Source organism: Mus caroli, chromosome 10 (assembly GCF_900094665.2).
Source record: "Mus caroli chromosome 10, CAROLI_EIJ_v1.1, whole genome shotgun sequence".
Lineage (NCBI taxonomy): Eukaryota > Metazoa > Chordata > Mammalia > Rodentia > Muridae > Mus > Mus caroli.
Window position 1 is genome coordinate 82,306,067 of NC_034579.1, and position 23,392 is coordinate 82,329,458.

The 23,392-nt window shown below is 39.7% G+C and overlaps 2 protein-coding genes across 4 annotated transcripts in view; one reads left to right on the forward strand and one right to left on the reverse strand.

Annotated features, from left to right (window-relative positions):
• The window catches only part of Sycp3 (synaptonemal complex protein 3), a 28,548-nt gene extending 14,918 nt beyond the window's left edge, over nt 1–13,630 (forward strand). Inside the window, exons 9-10 of the mRNA XM_021174028.2 lie at nt 9,919–10,001; nt 13,499–13,630. Of these exons, the coding sequence (XP_021029687.2) occupies nt 9,919–9,972 (54 nt within the window). The 3' untranslated portion in view covers nt 9,973–10,001; nt 13,499–13,630. The remainder of the gene's footprint in view (nt 1–9,918; nt 10,002–13,498) is intronic.
• Nucleotides 1–23,392, reverse strand: part of Chpt1 (choline phosphotransferase 1) — a 30,191-nt gene that overhangs the window by 1,790 nt on the left and 5,009 nt on the right. Inside the window, exons 2-8 of one of the 3 annotated variants that reach the window (XR_002378902.2) lie at nt 14,372–14,519; nt 13,182–13,323; nt 7,307–7,391; nt 5,885–6,016; nt 2,146–2,304; nt 1,515–1,640; nt 481–684 (exon numbers count right to left, since the gene is read on the reverse strand). Coding sequence is in view for 2 of the 3 variants with exons in the window: in XM_029482493.1 (XP_029338353.1) it covers nt 553–684; nt 1,515–1,640; nt 2,146–2,304; nt 5,885–6,016; nt 7,307–7,391; nt 13,182–13,323; nt 14,372–14,519 (924 nt within the window). In the remaining variant the exon portion in view is untranslated. The remainder of the gene's footprint in view (nt 1–480; nt 685–1,514; nt 1,641–2,145; nt 2,305–5,884; nt 6,017–7,306; nt 7,392–13,181; nt 13,324–14,371; nt 14,520–23,392) is intronic. The other 2 variants (XM_021174026.2, XM_029482493.1) reach the window with 2 other exon arrangements.

Consider the following 23,392-nt stretch of genomic DNA (forward strand, 5'->3'; position numbering starts at 1 on the left):
TACAACAGAATCCCACAATCATTGCTTTAAATTCTAGATAGCATACTAAAGTATGTCTATAATTAGCATACCTCTTTTGAACAATGGTTAGTACATACAAATATCTCAGTGTATCACTTGACTCATAGTATTATCATTAGATACTTAGTATTATGAGCTCACTTTTCAAGTTGTATCAATCAAATGTCACTTTTAAGTTCTTTTAAGTTCTGAATATTTGTGTAATCCTTTGGCAATCAAACCCCAAGTCTGATAGGTGTTTTGTAGACATAATGCTATTTAGACTTATTGGGTTACAATTTCCTATTGTCCTTAATATTTAAATATATTTTTTGTTCTTGTTTCTAATGCATACATTATATTACATTGATAACATATGTGATAAGTCAACGACAAGGGATTCATTATTGATGTAGACATAATGGAAGCTACAGATTTATATTTTATACTTAAACATAACCTTATAGTTAGTATACTAGCCTCCTGTATAGGGGGATATCCTTCATACATGGGTTCCCCTAACTGCTTCTCCTCTTTTCCTTGGGCTACTAGTCAGTCAATATGCTTGTAAACCTGTTCCGGTGCTTGTTGACATGAAGTCTTGAAGATATTTAGATGAAGGTGTCTTGAAATTTGCAGGCACAAAGAAGTAAAGTATATCATCATATCAAATGAGGAAATGACCTTTAGAAGCAAAACATAAAATACAAAGTGGGTTATTGATTCATCTTTTATAAAAAATACAATTAAGTTTCTATTAGCCAACTCCCATCTCAGATGTCCTTAAAATTCCTAACTAAAAATACTGTATTTTAGAGTACATACCTTTCATGTTCTTTTTTTAAATAAGATCTGGGCTCTATAGTCCTGGTTGGCCTTTTGACTATGTAGCCCAGGCTGGCCTTTTAACTCATATCACTCCTCTTACCTCAGCTTCCCAAGTGCTGGAGTTACAAGTATGTGCCACAATGTACAGATACTCTGGGTATTTATTGAAATTGAAGCATAGAGGTAAAAAGACTACAGTTACAATACAAATGCTCAAAAGTAGAAGGACCTAAGTATTCTGACCCCACATTCTACCAGCTTTCTGCCATTGAAGGAAGCCACAAATTTCCTAGCAGAAGGAGCTGTTCACATAGTTTTACTCCTTTAACATTTAAAAACTTAAAAGGCCTAGAAAAGAAGCTGTAGTTGAGAGAAGCATACACGAAACTCTGTTATATTAAAAAATTAAAGGACTAGAGTCAAATACCTTAAGAAAACAAAGCCCAGAAAAAAATTGGCTAATGTTGGTCATAGATGCCTCAGTAGAAAGAGAAGCTCACCAAGATATTAGTATTCATTTCCTGAAGGAGCAGAGGTAAGCTCCCATACCCAAGAATATATGGGCAGTAGAAATTGGACTCGCTGAATTATTTTTTAAAAGAACATGAATTAGGAGGGGTGTTATTTAGATGGGTGAGGGTTTATATATATGTATAGATATAAAGTAAAAGTGAGAAAGTACTTACCATTGCTATCCACAGAACAACATATTCATCTATAAAATTATTAAAGTATTGGTCTAAAAATAAAAGACCTGGCCCAATAAAGACAGTGTCTTGAAGATATAGTTCACTTTTCGTCATGTGAGCTATCTATAAAAAAAGCAAATAAAATTATTTCAGTATTAAGTTTTAAATATTTTTGCTCTAACTTTGTAGGACACAAAACATTAATTCACTATTAAGACAATTCCATTTCATATTTGATAAAGGAATACTTAATATAAATCTCATTCATGAGAGGATAGCTTATTAAAAGTTCTAATCTAATAATTGACTATTATTGAAAAAGTAATTGAATACACTTTTTTTTTATTTGTTTTTCGAGATAGGATTTTTCTATATAGCCCTGGCTGTCCTGGAACTCACTTTGTAGACCAGGCTGGCCTTGAACTCAGAAATCCACCTGCCTCTGTCTCCTGAGTGCTGGGATTATACACTATTAACTCCCAGTTTTACTTGGAACACAAACAGCTATTTGTTATGCTACTGACACCATAATGGAAAACCAACATTTTATAAGAAATTGTTTCCAGATTTGTGGTTGAAAGACTATAATATTTATATATCATGAATCTTTTATAAAAGAATTTCTTACCACCAATTTTTGTGCAACTTTAGCAAAGACACATCCAAACACTAAAGTATAAAGGCAAGGGTGTTTTTCAAACACATTTGTTGCAGACTTTTTATAGATCATTATTGCCAATATAATAATTAATCCTATGTGGAGTCCAGGTGACAAGACACTGGTGCCCTGAGAGATAAAAAGAAAACAATTACCACAATTACCACTTGTAATCAAAAGATAATATAAAGTATGACTGATAGTAAATGTATAAGACCTGTGAATACAGAAAAGTGATATACAACAACATACCATAATGTCTCTCTCTCTCCTCTCTCTCTCTCTCTCTCTCTCACGCGCACATACACATACATTGAAAAGCCCCAGTAAATTACCAGAATGTGTTTTCACTTTCATTTCTTGGGCATTTTAATCTTAATTTTAGCAGAGACAAGACCATGATTTTTTTTGGAATATATTCTTTGTGAAGTAGAAGCAGCAATCAACTCTGGGACAAACCATACTCACACAAGGCCACGGTCCTGATCATGGGAGCTTGGAAGAGGGCAAGGATATTGGTCGGCCAGACCCAAGAGATTAATCAATAAAGCAATCTGTCAAATAGAGACTTCCTTCTAGCAGGTGTAAATGAGACAGAAGGTCAAGCCAGGCAGTGGTGGCACACGCCTTTAATCCCAGCACTTGGGAGGCAGAGGCAGGTGGATTTCTGAGTTCGAGGCCAGCCTGCTCTACAGAGTGAGTTCAGGACAGTCAGGACTGCACAGAGAGAAAAAAAAAAGAATTATTAAGCTGTTTCAAGCCTTGGTAGCTGGACTGTACCCTTTTGTGGTACAGTCAAACCCAGTCTTGGGTATGGGGGTGCCACTGCTGCACACCAAGCAGCTACTTGAAAGTTGCTGTAATACAGTATCAAAGATCTGGATTACAAGACTCTTTAAGACAATTTAGGTATCTCATACAAACTGCCATTTTTACACAGAGCAGCAGATATAAATGTTAACTCTGCATATAAAGTACATTTTTCTCAAGTGTTCTTTGTATAATAGTAGCTTCTGGTCTAGTGGGTTATTACAGGGGCTGGAAATCTGTGATTATTTCTGGGTATGAAGCACCAACCACAGCAATGAGACACTTGATGGCTACAAGAAGCAAGGTCTTTCAGCCTCTTGTGGAGGAGAGGAAGAGGGCTTCCATCAAAAGGGAGTATTTGTGCAGAATTATCCACTGACCAGTGACCCTTTGCTTTCTATGTCCTGGGGAAGGAGAGGCTATTCTCAGGCTTCAAGTAGTAAGATTTATACAGTCCTAGAAAGTTTAACAGTCCCTGCTAAGAGAGTAGGCAGGGGAAAGAATATTGCAAACATTTTTTTTTTTTTGAGACAGGGTCTCATGTGGCCAAAATTGGCCTCAAATTCATTGTCACTTAACCTTGATCCTCCTGCCACCAACCATCAAATGTTGGAATTATAAGCATGTGCCACCAAACCTGGCACATCTATTTTGTGCAAACAACTAGAGAATAAAGAATATAGCTAGTATATGGCCTAATTCAAACTTTCTCAGAATCCTTGAGTTACACAGAAAATGATATGGGCACAACAGATATTGATTCAATTTTACATATACATGCTCTAACAACAAACAAAATTGACAATTAGATTTTCTATATCAACTTCTACTAAGTCAAAGGCCATTAATACTTAGGTCTGCCAATGAATTTTTGTAAACATGTCAAAATAAAATTTGTTAACTACAAAATATGAGAACCATTGATTAGGAAGGACTCAATTTAACCCTGGTTTCTTTCTACATATACACTTATATATTCTATGTCATTAAACTTTCTTCGGTGTAAATTGACTCTTATCCTAAATAAAATGTTGAAATCCCCTTAGCATTGAGACTTACTGACTCCATAACCACCAATGCGTTCATTAAAACAACCTAATTCTTTAAAGTTTATATGTTTTAAGCTAGAATTAACTATAAATTATAGTCAGAACTATACAAAGAGACCCTGCCTCAAAAAAATTTTAAAACTTTGTTCTAAGTAATAATATTGGGTAATAGTGCTTTGTATGTTTTACATATTATACTCTTCTCTTTAATTCAGTTTTAAAAATCTGCACCAATCCCAGTGTTTGAGAGAGTCATACACTGGAATGTGATCCTAGTTTGTTTATTTTTCTAGTTGAAAACCCACCTTTTTCAGTTAGAAATTACTTCCTAGCTTGAGTTCCACTTAATTCATATTTTAAACATTTAATAATTATTTCTTGGTAAAATATTCTCTACATGGATATTGAACCCTTACTAAATCTAATTTTCTTTATTGGAACTTATTATGCCCCTGTTGTTGTTCTATTTTATTACCCATGGTCAAGCAATATTTATTCCCAAGTACCTAAAACACAGTATTATACTAAGGTCAGCAGAAAAAACACCTCAAAAACAGTTGTTACAGGTAGATGAGAAACTCTGTACCTAAATTAATTTTATTATTTGGTGTCTTATAATTTGCTTTTGAATTATTAGTGATACCCTAAAATTTTGAGACTTTATTAATTATGGAAGTCTTTTGAAACTGTCTTGAGAGGCAATTTACAGGTTATTTAGGAAGATGAGAATTCTTGTAACTAAAAATACTCTATCTTCTGTTTATTACTCTTGGTAATTTAATCTTATTCAAGTTGGGTATAGTAAGTTTGAGGCTGGCCTGGTCAAGCTTCAGGACTCTCAGATCTACGGAAAGAGACTCTCTCTCCCCCAAACAAACAAGCAAACAAACAAAACAAAACAAAACAAAACCCTAAAATTAAACCCTGTTTTAAATCAATAAATCCAGAAGGACATTTTGAGTCAGAGAACCAAAGAAATTAAAGAATGCTGTAGTTTAAAGTCATTTTTTTTTTTTTTTTTTTTGGTTTTTTGAGACAGGGTTTCTCTGTGTAGCCCTGGCTGTCCTGGCACTCACTTTGTAGACCAGGCTGGCCTCGAACTCAGAAATCCACCTGCCTCTGCCTCCCAAGTGCTGGGATTAAAGGCGTGTGCCACCACTGCCCAGCAGTTTAAAGCCATTCTTAAAAGCCATTCTAACAGTTTTATAAAAACTAATAACATCTGACTAAGCACTACCCTCTTATGGTCAACTATCTTGAAGGTAAGAGACTTTAAATATGTAGATATCAAAAGTGTCAGAAATTGTCTCCTTTTTACTTAAAAGTCCTGACTGTTTAAAACAAATATGAATAAATCCACAAATTATGATAGTATAAGCAAAGTAGAAAGAACATAGACAGTCATTTGTACTCCAGAAATAAGGTTAAAATTTTAGTTCCAAGTCATCAGACTAGTTCCTTAATGTATATTTCAGTAAAAATTTTAAGAAAATTTATAAGTCATAAATTATCCCATCTATGAAACCTTTGACCTTCGGAATCAATCCAGAACTAATGCTCCACTCTTCTTGCCACTGGTTTGGTCTAGGCAAAAAATGAAAGCAAACAGACTGCACCGGTAATACTTAATACTAATGGTTACTAGGTGCAATTACAAAACATGAAAAGAAAGAAGAATGTTTTAAGTCTAAATTGTTTTTAAAATGCTTTTGTGTTACGTGTCACAATAAACTCTTCAAGATAATTGCTTTCTTTCGCCATTCTTGAGTTTTAGGGTATTTGATTATCTTTTTATACAGTGAAAATTTATTACGTATTACTATTGAAAGGTGACAAAAGTGTTGTCTTACTGCAATAGTAGATCCATTCTTGCCAACACCACCATGGAGGATCACATGGAAATAATTTGAACAGGAAAATATTAATCCACCTACAACTCCAAGAACCGGAACAATCTTCAGTTTTATTTCTAGAATAGGTATCTTTGGGGGTAGAGGAAACAAGCAAACCATTAAAAGAATAGAATTTCCCTTCCTGTTAAATAGAAAGAAATGTGACATGACTGTGTACAATGGGCTACCCTTTTCCACAAAACCAAACCTGAGCTTCTGCAATACTAACAGGAACTTTTCTGAGACTGCTTTACTAACTGAAAAACGAATCCATCAAATCAGTTCAGTTCGTTTATAGGATTATAATCAAATAGTTAATTTCCCAAGCCTTTATCTGACTTAAACATGAGAAAGCATGGTTCACTGGAACTTAGTAGCTTCTAAAAGGCAGCATCACAGAAAAGGCAGACACCATGGTCCGCACTATACATGTGATGAATACCACATGTGTGCATGCAAAAAGACTGTAGTTAAGACCCAGGATTAAACCTCTAGTGATATATTTACCTGTTGGTCAACTGTTGTTCAAGACAACTTCCAAAGGCAGCAAAGGATTTAAAAACAGTAATAATGAATTGCTGGGTGCTATAGGCTATTATACTTTGAAAATAGACTTTGAGAAATGATGCCCAAATTTATAGAAACTAGAGAGGAAAACACTAAATGTAGAAAACCAAAAGTACCACAGCATGAGATTTTCCCCCCCATATGTTACTGCTGAAAACCCTAAATGAAACAAGTTTAAGATTCAATTGCAAACTGAAGACAAGTGCACCTGACTTAATGACTAGAACTGCAACTGCCTCTTGGTTCCCATTCAGCAGCCAGTAAAGTCAGGTCAGTGGTAGAATATCCTGGATTCTAGTGTTCATATGGGAAGGAGTGGGCCTTGGGGAACATAGGGCTACTTGACAGTATGTAAAAAGCCTGTCTGTGACCTTATGGGTATGAAGACTAACTGAGAATCTGAAATAGGTAAGTGCCACAGGGAAGTTTTTCATTATTTTAAAGTAAGCCTTGATTTTAAAAAACTATGTCTAAGTGTTTGATGCATATGCATTGAGGCAGAGGATATTTAGGGATAAATTTCAAATATATCTTATGAATTCTATTAAAATATTTGTAATTTCAGCACATTTTTTCTCTTTTGTATCATAAAATAGGGAGATTTTCTTCTGTGCAATAAAACATTCATTACAGAAGTAAATGTCATATAAAGATAGCACACAGAATATTAGTATTATCAAAGGAAAGAAAAAGCTTACAAAAGAGAGTGAATGTTAAATATAACTACAAGGATTTTTAAAGACAGGCAATAATCTAGTACCTTCCTGTGCACATAAAAAGCATTTACATGTAAATTTAAATATTTAGATTTACCGTATAGTCCCACATTGTTGCTCCTCCAAATGTAGACAACATAAAGACGATCACTAAAGCTACCTGGATCTCAGTTACATCCACCCTACAGAGGAAGAACCAAGAGCAGCGAGTGTTTGTAAACAAAGTTCTTGAACATGAATGTGAGTTAACACATATTGTATGACACAGATGCAGATCAACGACACAGACCTGGCTGGGTTTTAACCTTTATGTCTTTATACCCCTCACTAAATTCTGTATCAGCTGACTGTGCAGGGTGGAAAAGAACAACATTTGTTCTCACACAGGTGAAGATCAGTATAGGCAGAGAAAAATTACTGTATAACATGTACAGATTGCAAGAAGTTACTCAAACTACAGAAACAAGACTTTTTTGAGGTTTTTTTTTTTTATTCACTTATATTCCAATCACAGCCCCTTTCTTCCTCTCTTTCCAGTCCCACCCTTACAAGCCCCTCCCCCATTGTCCCTTCCCATTCTCTTTAGAGGGGACACCAAGGTACCTTAGTGTACCACCCAGACACTTATTTTCTACTTGATACATATGTGTAGTTTAAATTTCTCAAAAGAATTATGTGCTATTTTTTAAATATATCACAAAACACTCATAATAATACATAAGTAATTATATGCCTTAAGGCAAATTGTTTCTTGTTGCTGTCATTATTATTGGTATATATGGTATGTGAGTGCAGGCTGATGAGGAGGTCACAGGATGACCTCAGTTGTTAGGCTTCACTTTGTGTCTTGTTTGAGAATAGTGTCTTTGTCATTTGCTGTGCACATGCCAGGCTGGCCAACCTGCACATTTCTATGGACTCTCCTGTCTTCACCTTCCATCTTGTCATGGAAGCACTGTGATTATAGATATCTGCTGCTACACCTGGCTTTATGTGGGACCTGGGGATCTGAACTCAGGCCCCGTGACTGCAACAAGCACTTTACCCACTGAGCCACTCCCCCAGCCCCAAGTCAAATACTTATTCTTTCTTTTCTTCTTCCTCTTCTTGGTGATCAGTGTTCACCTTTTTTTTTTTTTTTTTGGTTTTTTTTTGGAGACAGGGTTTCTCTGTATAGCCCTGGCTGTCCTGGAACTCACTTTGTAGACCAGACTGGCCTCAAACTCAGAAATCTGCCTGCCTCGGCCTCCCAAGTGCTGGGATTAAAGGCATGCACCACCACACCCAGCAGTGTTCACTTTTTTATTAAACTTTTAATACACTTATTTAGTGAGTGTATGATTGTGTGTACGTGTGTGTATGCTTGTATATGTGTGCCATGGAGATCAGAAAACAACCTGAGCAGGTTGTTTCTGTCTACCATGTATGTCCCAGGAGTCAAACCCAGGTCATTGGGCTTGGCAGCAAACACCTTCACCCACTGAGCCATCTTTACTGTCATATGTATGTATGTATATATGTATGTATGTATGCATATATCTTCCTACCTGTATGGGTGCTTTGCCTTCATGTATGTAATATGCACCATATTTGTCTGGTACCCACAAAGGCCAGAAGAGGGTGTCACAGCCCTTGGAACTAGAATTGCAAATGGTCGTGAACTGGGTGCTAGAAACCAAACCTAAGTCCTTTGGAAGAGCAACCAGTGCTCTTAACCGCTGAATCATCTCTCCAGACTTGTCTAAGGCAATTTCTTGAACATTTAAGTTAATTTCATGAATGAGGTAGAGAGAATTTATCAGCTTTCCTTATTAAGTTACCAACGCCATAACTCTTTGGTTCCTACAGCTATTTTGCTGCTTCATGTGTAGACATGTTTAAATTTCTCTCAAAGGCAGTAATCAAGCAACATGAGTCCCCTAGCTTATGCTCCTCAGAAATTGTAAAACTCTTTTGTTCGGGTCTAGAAGTTGGTGCACTGAAAAATCCATCTACACCGACAATCTCTTCCTCTCTTCATATGTGCCATTAAATTTACTATAGTCTAGCCCTTGGTCCCATTATTCAACTGAAATTGTTTAAACAAATGGTTTCTTTTTCAGTGCGAGGGACTGAATCCAGGTTCTTACATATGATAGGCAAGTGTTCTACCACTAAGCAACATTCCCAAATGACTTTCTATTACGCAATGGTTCAATATCAGTGATCATCTTGCATAACCTGCTTATAGTGTTTGAGAGTCCCTCTCCTTTGTGAACTGCTTTGCTAGAGTCTGATTCTATGTCCTATTGTGACTCTTTATCTTGCTAGGTGTCTATTATAACAGAGATTGGTTCTCATGCTTTCATTCACTTGGGAATCTGCGTGCCCAAATGCTAAAGGTCCTTGTCCTGTGCTGGTTTTTGATTGATCAGTAAAGATGTCAATGGCCAATGGCTGGGCAAAGGGAGAAGGGAGGGGAGGGGTGAAGATAGATGAAGTTGCATGGGCTAGGATACAGGGGGAGGAGAAATTACCATGAAGCAGTGGGATATGAATGGACATAGGAGCTGTAGGAGATAAAGCCAACTAGTCACGTGAGATTTCAGATAAGTGGCCACTGGATACTTCCCCAATTGGGCCTAGGGTAGCCAGCAGAGGTTTAGAAGTGCCCAACCATTGAGCTAAATGTCATATTAAAACTAAGCTAATGTGTGTGTGTATTTGCAGATCCAAAGATTCTCTGGGCAGTGTGACTGGAAGCAGGACCCACAGAAAGCATAAAGCGGAGTAGCAAAGACTTCACACTACAGGTATCTTCCCAGGCTTCCTTCTAGAACGTGGATCCTCAACTCTGGGTTGTAACCCACATAACTGAGTATGGGGGCTGCGAAAGAAGCAGCAATGGTATACAGTTTCTGAAAACATTACAACAAATAAGTCACAGTCAACTCGTGAGGACTCTAGAGTATCTGCTGTGCTCCCATAAAACATGCACACAAGGCGGCAGTATACACACCACATGGTGCTAACCAACACTGCCTGAAATGCCTTGGTTCAGAGTTAAGACTGTTGGACATTATAAATTGCATGGCTTTTATTATTCATACAAAGTTTTCTGCTTGTAGAGAAACATGTAGTTTAATTATGAAAAACAGACAACAGTTTGCTCTAGTCATTCCTTAGTATGTAAGTATCAAATCAATAACTGTTTATTAGAATGTATGACTGTAAACATTTCTTTTTGAGTTTGAGATGCTGACTTGAGTTTCTCAATAGGGCATTAGATGAAGCTTGATTTAGGACTCTGAAAGAATTCTCTGTTGTCTTAGTCAATGTTATATTCTTGTGAAGAGACACCATGCTTCGGCAACTCTTAGAAAAGAAAACATTCCATTGGAGCTGATTTAAAGTTCCTAGGTTTAGTCCATGATCATTATGGCAGGAAGCATGGTGGCACACAGCAGGCATGGTGCTGGAGAGGGAGCTGAGAGTTTTCCATTTGGATTAGCAGACAACAGCAAGAGAAAGAGAAATATTGGGCCTGGCTTGAGCTTTTGAAACCCCAAAGTTCAGCCCCAATGACACACTTCTTCCCAAAAAACCCATACCTCCTCCAACAAGGCCACAGCTCTCGAGTCCATCAAGCAGTGGCACTCTCGAATGACCAACCAAAGAACAAATATAAGAATATATAAGAAAAAACAGGATATTCTTACTCAAACCACCACACTAGTCATTTGTATAATAGCTCTAAGCATACTTCTGACGATTTGTATTATATATTTATGTGAAATCAGCACTGGTAATTATAAAAGCAAACAAATGATTGGCTCTGAAAATGTTGAAGATGCTCTATGTCCTTCAATATAAAATAATCAAGATTTATTCTTTAGGTAAAAATAAATAAGCACATCTAACTCATTAGAATGCAAATCTGCTTTGTCTTTATTGCTTTACTTTACGTATGGGTGTTTTGCCAGCGTGGCCTGTGTGCCACCTGCATGCCTGGGACCCATAGAAGCAGAAAAGTGTTAGATCCCTGAAATTGGAGTTACAGAGAGCTATGAAGAGCCATGGAACCCAGGTCGGAGATACCTGTCTAATCCCATTGCTTAGTTTTTAATAAAGCATCCATATTTGTGTATTTGTTTTAAAATAAGATTAATTATGATTGTTATCAGTAAATGTTTTTTATCAATTTTATAAGCTCATATACTATATTACATATAGTCATTTCTCAAAAATAGCTGAAGCAGTACCATGCTCCTAAAATACTGGCTCCAGAATTTCATCTGCAACTTCAAATCCTCTCAACAATTTTTATCTCTCCTTAAGATAAAATCTGTCTTCTTACATACTAAATCCATATCTCCAATCTACATATTTTCCCCTGAATTCCAAATTTTTCTGTCTACCTACTTTTACATCTTTGCTTTGATACCTGTCTTTAGATATGAGAGGAATAATAATTTCTTAGTAAATATAGTAAAGGTAGGGAATTAGGTTTTTTAAAAGATATGGAAGAAAACTTCTTGACTGAGTTATTTTGGGCACAGTTAAAGGAATAAAGTGGACTTACTCTTAACACACAAATAAAACTGTGAATAATGACATCAAGTATTTGCAACATCAATGGCAAGCAAACACAAATTTCCAGCCTATCTGAGAAATGGTCAAAGTAAACACACATATGTTATGTATGATACTTTACAGAAGAGAAAGAAGAGGAGTGTTAACATCTGCTAAAAACCTGTATGTTAGATGAGCTATAAATTATTTAGAGGTGTCTTTTGTTTTAGATTTTTTTCTTTGGGTGAGAGGTGGGAATTAAAATTATTTCTCAATGCCTGTATTGGAACAATTGACTATCCTAGAACAGTTGACTACCTCCAAGTCAATACTCTTACCTATTACACTTACACTCAATATCTGTGTTACAGTATTTTCAGTAACAGTCAGAATTATACGTGGTCTATCCACAACTAGCGTGGGTTTTACCTAGTGACTAGAAGTAGCAGAAAAGTGGGTAGTTATCAAGGAATGACCTTTCTTTAGATGAAAGTAAAGAGCATATATAAGAAATGAGCTTCACCATACGGCTTTAAAGAAATTTACATTAAACTCTGTCCTCTGTCATGTCATTTAAAGGCATATTAAGTACAGGGGTGTGCATATGCAAACACATACAAATCCTCAACAGACAGGACAGCATCTGGTTTTGTACTAGCAAAAAGCTGTCTAAGGAGGAGACACCCAACGCATATGGACCAAGCAGTGTGTAGCTCTAGCATCTATAGGGTATTCTCATGTTAGTTTTCCATGGGTGAGTCTTTGGATCATCTTTTGTTGGTAACTATTGTCAGGGGGGTCTCTCTTTTAGGGTATATGATAATTTGACCAAAAAAAAAAAATCATTTTTAGCCAGGTATGGTGGCACATGCCTTTAATTCCAGCACTTAGCAGAGGCAATGGGATCTCTGAGTGTGAGGCCAGCCTTGTCTATATAGTGAATTTTATGCCAGACAGGGCTACATATATAACACTATCAAAGGATTTTTTGTTTTTTTTATTTAAATTTCAACAACAACAAAAAATCCTTACATTGTTTTATGAGCAGCCCAGTAGTGTTTAGATACTGTATATCCCCTTTTCAATTGCTTGGTACAATAAATAAAATAAAAACTATTTTATTTTCTTCTATCACAACTATTCTTATTTGAACTAATAAGTCTGAGCAGATTGGAAGAAAAATATTGTCAAATAATATAACTATAAAGGTTAGAAGAAAATACTATTATCAAATAATGTAGCTATGACATGCGGAATACCAAAACAGTTGTAGGTTTGGCACTCGTGGCTATTCTGATAAATCACAAGAATTTTAATTACTGAACACAGCTTTGACTTCATGATATGAGCAGGTGCCATTATAGATTATAAAAATGAATTTGGTTGCATCGTAAAATGTAGAACTTAAGAAACATACTTACCTTCCAAATCTCAACACTCCTGAGACGTAAGTCTGCCAATGAGCACAGTAAAACATGAACATCCCAACGAAAGAGCAAAAAAACAACCAGTCAGGATGCGTGCCTAGGCGAACAGCAATGGAAGCACCGATGGCCATAAATACTGAAAAACCAAGTTCAGGAACAGTTAGGAAATAAAACCAAGTTATTGAGTTAACCTGTTTAGAAATATGGTTTTAAGGGACTTAAATCCTGTCATTAAAATACAATACACTTAAAAAAATGGTGAATTCTTTTTATAATGCAAAATTCAACTTTTGTTTGTTTTTTTTATATAGATTTACAGATGGGTGGACAACTTAGTGCGACCCAGGATGAAAACAAAACGTCAAAGAACCTGGTAGACCTCAGCGGTAGACCAGTTGCCCAGCAGGCGGAGAGCTCAAGTGTCAACCGTCTCAAAACAAACAGTAAGGTGCACTCAACCATAGGGGTGGGTCAGACTGCTTGAGTGAGGAAGGTGTGTTTCTGAGATCTGGATAGTTCATTTTATAGGCAGACTTTATGGAGGGGACGGTTGTTCCTGAGTTAAAATGCCCAAGAAGGAGGGGAATCCAGGAATGGACTGTGATTTTCATCTTTCCTGTCTTTATCTGTACTTTTCAGGATGTGGCATGGCATCAGATTCATGACAGAAACAGGCAATTTTGTAAGACTCCTGATATAGAGATAGAATTATGCTTAAGCAAAGGGTAGTGAGGGGTCATCTTGATCCTAGCCAGGTTTAGCATGTAGCTCTGTGGTTGTAGCAGCCACTCTGAGGATACCCTGAGATTTCCTTTAAACTCTTTGCCTAGACAGCCCAGCTCATTACCCATCAAGGAAGTTTGCCTTTTTAACCTTAAGAAGTTGAAGAGGGACAAACTCTCTAGAACTACTCTAATTGACACTGGACTATTGCCCCTGTATACTAAAGAAGGACACAGATTTTAGCTGTCTGACTCAAGGGGTGTTAGAGGCATTACATGCAGGAGCGAGCTGGGGAGCTCTCAAACTCATTTTAGCACAAAAGGAATTTTTGGATATACTTTTAAAACATGCTGGGCAAAGCTGCTCCCAAATATCTATCTCTGCAAGACACTGACAACTCAAAATAGCTCCGATTTGTCATTGAGAAGCCAGAGAGGAAAAGCAAAACTTCATTAATTTACCTGTGGAAAGAGAGTCACAACCATGATCAAATAGTTCCCCTAAGGGAGAGCAAGAGTTTGTCCTTCTGGCTTGTTTCCCNTCAATNGCATCCAGTGACTGGTAGATAAAGAGTCCCAGGGCACATAAAAGGTATGTCCAGTATGGTGCCTACAAAAAAATATGATCAACAAGAGTAAGTCAGAAGCTGCTTCTATATGAAAACATAAGGTTAAGTGCTGGGCAGCTTCAGAGTCTGCTCTAGATTCCAAGTCCACAGCGGCTCTACTATTCCTGTACTTATAAATGACACTTGTATTTGAACTCAAAGTATCAATTTTTTTTCTGGAAGTCTTTGCCATAAAACTTTCAAGGCAAGCAGCAGACCTGTCTGTGTCTGCTCATGATTGAGATTGGAGACTGGATTTACTCTCTCACCATGGCAAGCAACCTGAGATGTGAGGGAAGAAAACAGAAGCAAATCCCTTGGCTGTTCCAGCTGACTGTCATTTCCAGAATGGGGACATAAACGGAACGCTTAATCTGTATTGAGAAAATGGAGGAAGCCAGAATCTGTGCGGCAGAGAAGCTGGGAGGCATCTGTACTGAGGGGAGCTTGGGTTGTAAAAGGCTTCCTTGAGTCTCTGGCTAAGAACTGACCAGTGCCAGGACAAGACAAGGCTATTAACCAAGGCCAGGGAAAGAAGTCCCAGGAAGTGAAGGTCAAACACTTCTCAGATCTCACCCAGAGCTGGGGAGAAGGCATGTTCCCATCAGGCACAGCAGAAAGACCTTGTGATGCATGGGACACAGAATAGTTCTTACAAGTATACTACCCTGGAGCCATCAAAATTAGCCCTGGAGCACAGACTTTAAAACAGCAATTCTCAACCTGTAGTTAAGACCCCCTTAGGAGTCAAATGACCCTTTCACAGGGGTCACCTAAGACAGATATTTACAGTATGATTCATAACAGTTGCAAAATTACAGTTTTGGGGCAGCAAGGAAAATAACTTTATGGCTGGAGGTCACCACTATACTAAAGGGTCGCAGCATTAGGAAGGCTGAGGACCACTGGTTTAGAGGATCCAATTAATTCTCCACAACTTACCTGCAACTACCACAGAGCACACTGAGGGGACAAAATCCAAAATCCAAATCCACAAGGGACCCACTCAAAGATTAGCAGTCATACAAAGCAGCAGAATGGGAGACACAGAGGTAAAATCCATCAGTACAATGATATTCAAGGTGGCGCACGTCTTTAATCCCAGCACTTGGGAGGCAGAGGCAGGCGAATTTGAGTTCAAGGCCAGTCTGGTCTACAAAGTGAGTTCCAGGACACCCAGGGCTACACAGAGAAACCCTGTCTCAAAAAAAAAAAAAAAAAAAAAAAAAAAAAAAAAAGAAAGAAAAGAAAGAAAGAAAGAAAGAAAGAAAGAAAGAAAGAAAGAAAGAAGAGGAACAGCAGACCAGACATTAAAGAAGTGATTACACATTCACGCCATATTTTTACAGAGGTAGAGAAAAATTACAAAAGGGAAAATGGAAGGAAAGACTTCCAGAGAAACTCTAGAAGTGAAGAGTGTAGAATCTGCTTTGCAAACCACCTTGGTGTGATGATTTTACATTAGACCCTATGCAGGGAAAGATCAGTGAGCTGCCAGGCAGACTAAGTGAAAGTTATCCAAAACACTGCACAGGTAAGAGACTAGAAGTACCCAGACTTGGCACAGACCTGCCCCTGGGAGAACAAAAAAAGCACATGCATGTGTGTACTTCAGAAAGAAGAGGGATAGGCGAGATAAACACGGCGAAAAACAATGGCTGAAATATCTCCTCATCTTATGAACTTAAAACTAACCAAGGCAGCACTCAAGATGCTAAGACAGGAGGGTCATGGGTTCAAGGTTCATCGAAAGCTCTAGGCTTATTTATTGATTGATTGATTGATTGATTATATGTAAGTGCATTGTTGCTGTCTTCAGACACTCCAGAAGAGGGAGTCAGATCTCGTAACGGAGATGGTTGTGAGCCACCATGTGGTTGCTGGGATTTGAACTCCAGACCTTCGGAAGAGCAGTCGGGTGCTCTTACCCACTGAGCCATCTCACCAGCCCAAAAGCTCTAGGCTAGCCTAGGCAATATTGCAAGATTCTATTTCATTCTCCTGTGCGTGCCCATGCACACGCACACACGTGTCCACACTCCACCTAGGCAAACAATAATAGGCAGAAGAAGAGGAGGAAGAGGAGGAACAACCGTAACACTGTGACCAAAGCATTTGAAAACCTAAAGAAAAAGACATTCCATATGGTGGCACATAGACAGGACAGAGGAAGAGACCTCTGGTTATGGTGTACTCATTTTTCAGATAAATGTACAGCAGGGTTATGTTGGCCAGTGGTTTTGGAGGTTTCTGTCCACAGTAGCTTGGTTCCATTGTTTCTGGTCTTGGGGGTGGGGGGAATACCACCAGCAGGTAGCTCGTGGTAGATCAAAGCAGCTGACCACTGATCCAGTAGGAGGTGCAGAAGGATGAAGTGTTCAGGGACACACCCACTGGCTCCTCCTTCCCCTTAGGCTCACTTTGCAACCCTCCCCTCAGGATGAGTAATGCTTTCTTTTTTTTTTTTTTTTTTAAAGATTTATTTATTTATTATATATAAGTACACTGTAGCTGTCTTCAGACACTCCAGAAGAGGGCGCCAGATCTTGTTACGGATGGTTGTTAGCCACCATGTGGTTGCTGGGATTTGAACTCTGGACCTTTGGAAGAGCAGTCGGGTGCTCTTACCCACTGAGCCATCTCACCAGCCCCCGAGTAATGCTTTCTGAAGTGAGATCTCTCAAAGGCCCACCAGCTGGCAACCAAGTGTTCTTGAGCCATCAGGGGAAATTTTAAAATTCAAGTCACTTGCAGCCTAGAACTGTAGGAAAAGGAGAAGAGGAGGAGGACAAAGAGGAGGAGGAAAAGGAGAAAGGAGAAGGAGGAGGAAGAGAAGAAGAAGAAGAAGAAGAAGAAGAAGAAGAAGAAGAAGAAGAAGAAGAAGAAGAAGAAGAAGAAGAAGAGGAGGAGGAGGAAGAGGAGGAGGAGGAGGAAGAGGAGGAGGAGGAGGAGAGAGAAAGCAAGCAAGCAAGCAAGCAAGCAAGCAAGCAAGCAAGAAAGAAAGAAAGAAAGAAAGAAAAAAAAGGAAGCAAAACTGTTAAAAAAAAAAAAAAAAAAAAAAAAACTAGGTTCTTAAAGTTCGATGAGCATCTGATTTCCTGGCTCTGCCATGTAAGGATCATGCGACCTTGGTTGGGCAAGTCATTTAACCTCTGACTCTTTGTTTTTGAGACAAGGTCTCACTGTGTATTCAGGCTAGCTTTGAACTCATAGCAACCATCCTGCCTCTGCCTTCCAAGCGCTAGGACTGAGGTGGGGGGGAGGCAAAAATACATTTTAAATATCAACCTGTGCATGTTTTACGATGATTCTACAAACAGCCAAGCAACCCAAACACCTACTCCTCACTCTTCCTACTTAGTAAACAGACCTTTGCTCTGGATAAACTATATAAAACATTCATAATGTGCTCCTATTAGATGCTAACACCAGTGGTCACACTGCTGGTTATTTTGCTTTTACATTTTTAAGGGTGCCTTCAAGACTGGGTCTCTCTACATTCCCGACTGGCCCGGGTACTCACAGGCTGACCTTGAGTGTGCTATACCGAGAATTATTTATTTAAAAGGATTCTTAGTCACTTTTACTTACAAGAAAAGCAGTAGACGACAGAAGTACTCTTAAAGAGCAGCAACCGGTGTCAAGTGATAGAAGCGAACACTGAGCTGTCACGTGTACTGTGAGACAGCCTGGGTCGGGGAACAACTGAGAAACCATCTCAAATGCATAAAAATGAGGAACAAAAACCCTTCTGAATTTAAAAAGATCTTGGGAGGGTTTACAAAGACCGGCTCTGTTCATCAGGACCCTCTCGCCCGTGTTATGCGTTGTTAAGGCATCTAAAAGGACGGACAATGCCATTTTTCTTGCTACCCTCTATTTTCTTTAATTATTTACGCCCCCTCCCCCCACAACCCCCATGGCAGGCTTCTGGCAATAAATTCTATGGAAGGATCCAGCACTGAAAAGCCCTGTATACAAGTGGGAAATTTCACCACATATAGTCACTAGATTATGATTCTAAAATATCTCAGTGCTCTCTGGGCTTCCAAAGAAATAAGACACTAATGATTTTATGGGCACACGAATAAATGAAGCTGCTGCCTGGCCAGAAAGACACGTGCACTTAAAGCCTTACTCTTCACTTGCACATTAAAGAAAAAGGGAGTGGTAGGGAGGGGCGTGGCAGCAGGGCAAGGGGAGGAGGTGGGCAGGGGAAGAGGAGGTGGTAGGTCCCTGCCACACCACCCACTCCTTGGGGTTTCTATCTCTAATCAAAGTTCTTCAGACCAGTGCTCCAAATGTCTCCCTGCTTCTCTCTCTCTCTCTCTCTCTCTCTCACACACACACACACACACACACACACACACACACACACTATTTCATTTCTGGTCTGAACTGGTCAGAAGTATCAGAGTGAATATGCTGAGCGATGGCGGGCATGTCTTTCAGCCACACCTCTACACTCCCCACCTCCACCCCCACCCAGCACAGGGATTAACGGAGCATACACTCAATGGACACTGCCAAATTAACAATGTGGGAGGGAAGATGGCTGTGCCCCATCAGAGGACTTGGGGCAAGTCCTTTGCGTCCTCAAGGCACAGCTCTAGAATCCTCTAGTCAGTGAAGAGGGAATTTAGTCAAGGCAAAGAATACGTGAGTCCATTTAGCTTATTGTTTCTTTAAATAAATAGTCAATTGGCCTCTTAGTTCATTTTATTTATTTTTAGTCATGTGTCTGTGTGTCCGTGTGAGCATATGGCACATGTGTCTCTGAGAGCCAGAGGTATCTAATCTCCTGGAGGTGGAGCTCTTGGTGGCAGTGAGCTACCTGACCTGGGCACCGGGACTTGAACTTGAGTCCTCTGGAAGTGAAATGCATGCTCTTCATCACCTCTCCAGCCTGTCAATGGACAAATGGCAAAAGGCCTTCCACCTCAAACCTCTCCTTAGATCTTTAAAACCACATATCAGATGTCCTCGATGGTAACATGACAGGAACTCTGCAGTACTGTGATGACTTAGCCATGAAGGACTGGGTATGGAATCATGAAGATACTCTACTTGGTTTCTCTTAAAATGGTATTTTTCCTTCTCTCACGTATAAGCAATGGCTTAGCAGTGATGATCACTTTCATAAGATAAACGATGATCTAGAAAGGACAAGCCGTGCTTAATATGAGAATTTGAGAGGTCTACTGCTACTCTTCTGGTTTGTAATTTTTTTTTTAATTTGAAGAAAATCAGTTTAATTTTTTCATTTTATTTTATTTATTGGAAGGAGTTCACAAAGAAAGGAGACAGAAATAATCAACCAGTGTAAACCAAAAGGTATTTTAATATTCAATATATCTAGGTAAAAACAAGAGAAATGAAAACCTTTTTCCTACACAGAAGCCAGAGGGTAGGAAATCAGCTGTTTGTTCTCTGAGTTTCATAGAGAAAGAAACCTCACAAATACCCAGATACTAGTACATTAAGAATCCTGAAGAAAAGTACACTCAGGCTGCTTGATCAGAAAACAAACAAACAAAACTTAAAGAAGACTTCTCTTGGCTTCCAGTTGTACTTAACAATGAGTATTAACTAGTAGCTTCATGTGCCATTTAGGTTCTGGAAAAGCATTAGGGAGAAGACCAGACTGTTGAACTATAAGCACTTGAGCCGCTTCTGTGTCTGAGGCTGGCACTTTAAATCCCATACGTGGTGCGTACAAAGCAGAAGCCAGCAAAGAGAAAAACTAAGAAGTCTCACATACACAGGCTTGGACGGAAGGGATGGACTCGTCTGTGGGACGTCAGCCAGGAAGAAAATGACTTCCCAACCAGATGACTTGACTTAGTGAGGGCATACCACCTCTCATCAATACACAGTAAGGGCTGTGAGAGAGGGGGGAGGGGGTTGTCGATGCCTGTAAGGCCTTCCATAGCAGGCCACACTGAGCCTCCCAGAACGAGGCTCTTTAAAAGCCTACTGCTGGAGAAACAGGAAGACAAAAGGAGGAACTGAGGTAGACAAGGACTTTCCTAAGGACAAGGGCCCTGGGTTGTAGAGTAACTGGGTGATTGCTGTCACTGGCTGTGCATGGTCCCAAGCAGGTTCAGCGTACAGCAGTGGATCCTCAAACAGGAGGCCCCAGAAGCTTCCACACTGTTCGTAAGACATGTCAGAGACTAAAGTACAGAGAACTAAGACTCCAGGAACCCAAGAAGGCAGCACTCTTTCCTAATCAGACACCCTTATCATAAAGCTAAAGCTAAATCTATATTACAAAATTCTTATCAGAATTCAAGTCATGTGGGGGGAAGTTAAACACTGAGAGATGAGGGGGAGAGAGAGAGAGAGAGAGAGAGAATGCCTATGTTAAAAGTAACTGTGAGCAGAGATCAATTACTACTAATCCTCCTGGGCATCTTTCAATGTGGGAGGAATAGGAAGGAGGAGACAGGACAGATGCTGAGCAACACTAGCACATCTGCTTACTGGACAAACTTCACTTAGGATTTAGACTTGCAAGCACGGACTTTCTGGACAACAGCCTTTGCATCCTCTGAATCAAAGTGCTAGGTCACACTGACTGCAAAACATGTTTCCACTCTAGATTATGTAACCTGACTTTCAGAAGTTGTCTTGAAGACGGGTTGTCTTGCAGCAGAGTGTCAGAAGCCTTTGCAAGGACTGCAGCTACTCTTTGTGCCCACTTTGCTCTTTCACTCCAGATCTGCCAGCAGGTCACAGTGACCATGTCACAGCCTGGATGTCATTCTGTCTCTAACTTTGCTATACCAAACAACTCAGTCCACTGCTTTTTGACTGAGCCTCACTCAAGAGTTCTAGATCATTGGTAGATGCAGTCAATGGTTTCCTGAAGAGTTACATGACTGGTTCTAAAAGAACCTCTTTCCCTCTCTGAAACCTCCTGAGCCAAGCCTATGCTGTGCTTCTCTTGGTCTTAGCAACCCCCACCACAATAGCCCGATACACTGTTTACATCATTCTGGGTCTTCTCTAGCCCACAACTCCAACCTCTTCCACATTCCTCCCATAAAGCAGTTCAAAAGCCTGTGAACCATATGAACAAGTTTATTAAAAAACCCTCGGCGCTAGTTTTGCATAGCTGTTAATTTTCTTGTTGTAGCAGAATGTACGACAAAGATTCAGAGGAGAAGGATTCATTTGGGCTCGTAGTTTAGGCAGCGATATAATCCAGTGCAGTGGGAAGGCTCGGCAGGAGGGTTAGGAGAACTCTGGCCACACTGTGCCCCACGGCCAGGAAGCAGAGCCACACATGCTGGTGTTCACTTTGATTCTCCTTTCTATCCAGGCGCCCACGAAACACTGCTTACCCACATTTAAGAGTCTCCATTCTTCAGTTAACCCCTCTGGAAACATTCCCAGACACACTCCAAAGACCCCAAGGATCCTAAATCCTGTTGATCGAGTTAGATTAACCAATCACGCCACAATAGGCAATACCCCAAGAGTCTTCTGAAATGGACATTTAGGAAACACTAGAACTATACATTCTCTATTTTCTGAATTTTTATACTTAAAAAAAAAAGATCTCTTTGCTTTAAATGGCCAAGGGTGACATACATGCAAAGGGGAGTCACAGAGCCACCATTATGTCAGCTGGTAAGAGTTTAATAGTATCCATACTTCAGCTGACATCCTCATGAAAACGGAAACCACATTTCTGAATGTTAAGGAAGGAAGGAATCGAGAAGAGACAGGCTGAGTGTGTCAAGAACGTAATGCTGCTCAAGGTGGCTTCACACCCTGTCCGGTGTGAAGTCTGGAGAACTTGTAGTGTCTCCAGTAGGCTGCTATCCCGGCCCAGGAAAACAGACAACTTAGAAATAACTAAAGCCTTCACTCCTGTAGCTTCTCTCACTTATACCATATGTCTGTGGGGTGTGAAGACTTTAGTGTGGGCTGGGGAGACAGCTGGTATCAGTTGGCCAAGATATCATGAGGTTCAGTCCTCTGTACCCACATAAAAAGACAGGGGAGTAGTTTATGATCCCTGTGCTGCTGAGGCAGAGATAGGAAACCCCCGGGGCTTACTAGTCAGCCAGCTTAGGTTAATTGATCCCTTAAACCCAGTAAGAGATCATATTTCAAAAACCAAGACTGGGGGGGGGGGCAGGACTTGTGAGAAATAACAGTGGAAATTGACCACACCCCACCCCCACACCCCACAGTTTATTGGGAGCCTGTGACAAACAGGGCACTTCCTTGTTCCCAAAGGCAATTTTCCCCCAGAGTAGGTGAAAGACCTAGGCCAAATAGAACAGCCCCAGGGGCTCACTGGTTTCCTCCTGGATTTCTGGCCTCAGCTCAGTTTACACACTAGCACTGAGTTGAGCACACTCACTTCTGTGAAATACAGCAGCTAGGAGCAGGGCAAAGGCATTCATACAATACTTGCAAAGGCACTCGGCCAGGCACTCCAGGACCGAGGGTCTGCTTGAGATGGGAGAAGCCCTTTGAAAGGCGGCCTTTCTTATTCTCTTTGTTTTGAACAGTCCTGGATTACTTTCCCCCTCTTGGGGAGCTGGTTTTAAATAAACTTCTGGAGTTCTTGTTGACATGCTAAGGGGAGCTGGGGAGAAGAGGAAGCAAACTCCCACCCCAAATCTACTATTGGTACATGGAATGTACTAGCCGCTCAGTAAACGGTCTGTTCTCTAACTCAATGAGAGGGGTCAGCATCTGTGTCCCGGCCTAACAAAGCAAGAGCAGAATGCAGGACTCTTCCTATATCTCACAATGTCGCACGCTGTCAGACTTCTATGGGAGAAGCATATTCCTTAGAAATTAACTAGAGTGCGGTCACCAAGCCACGGAAACCAATCACAAAGGAAAGCTG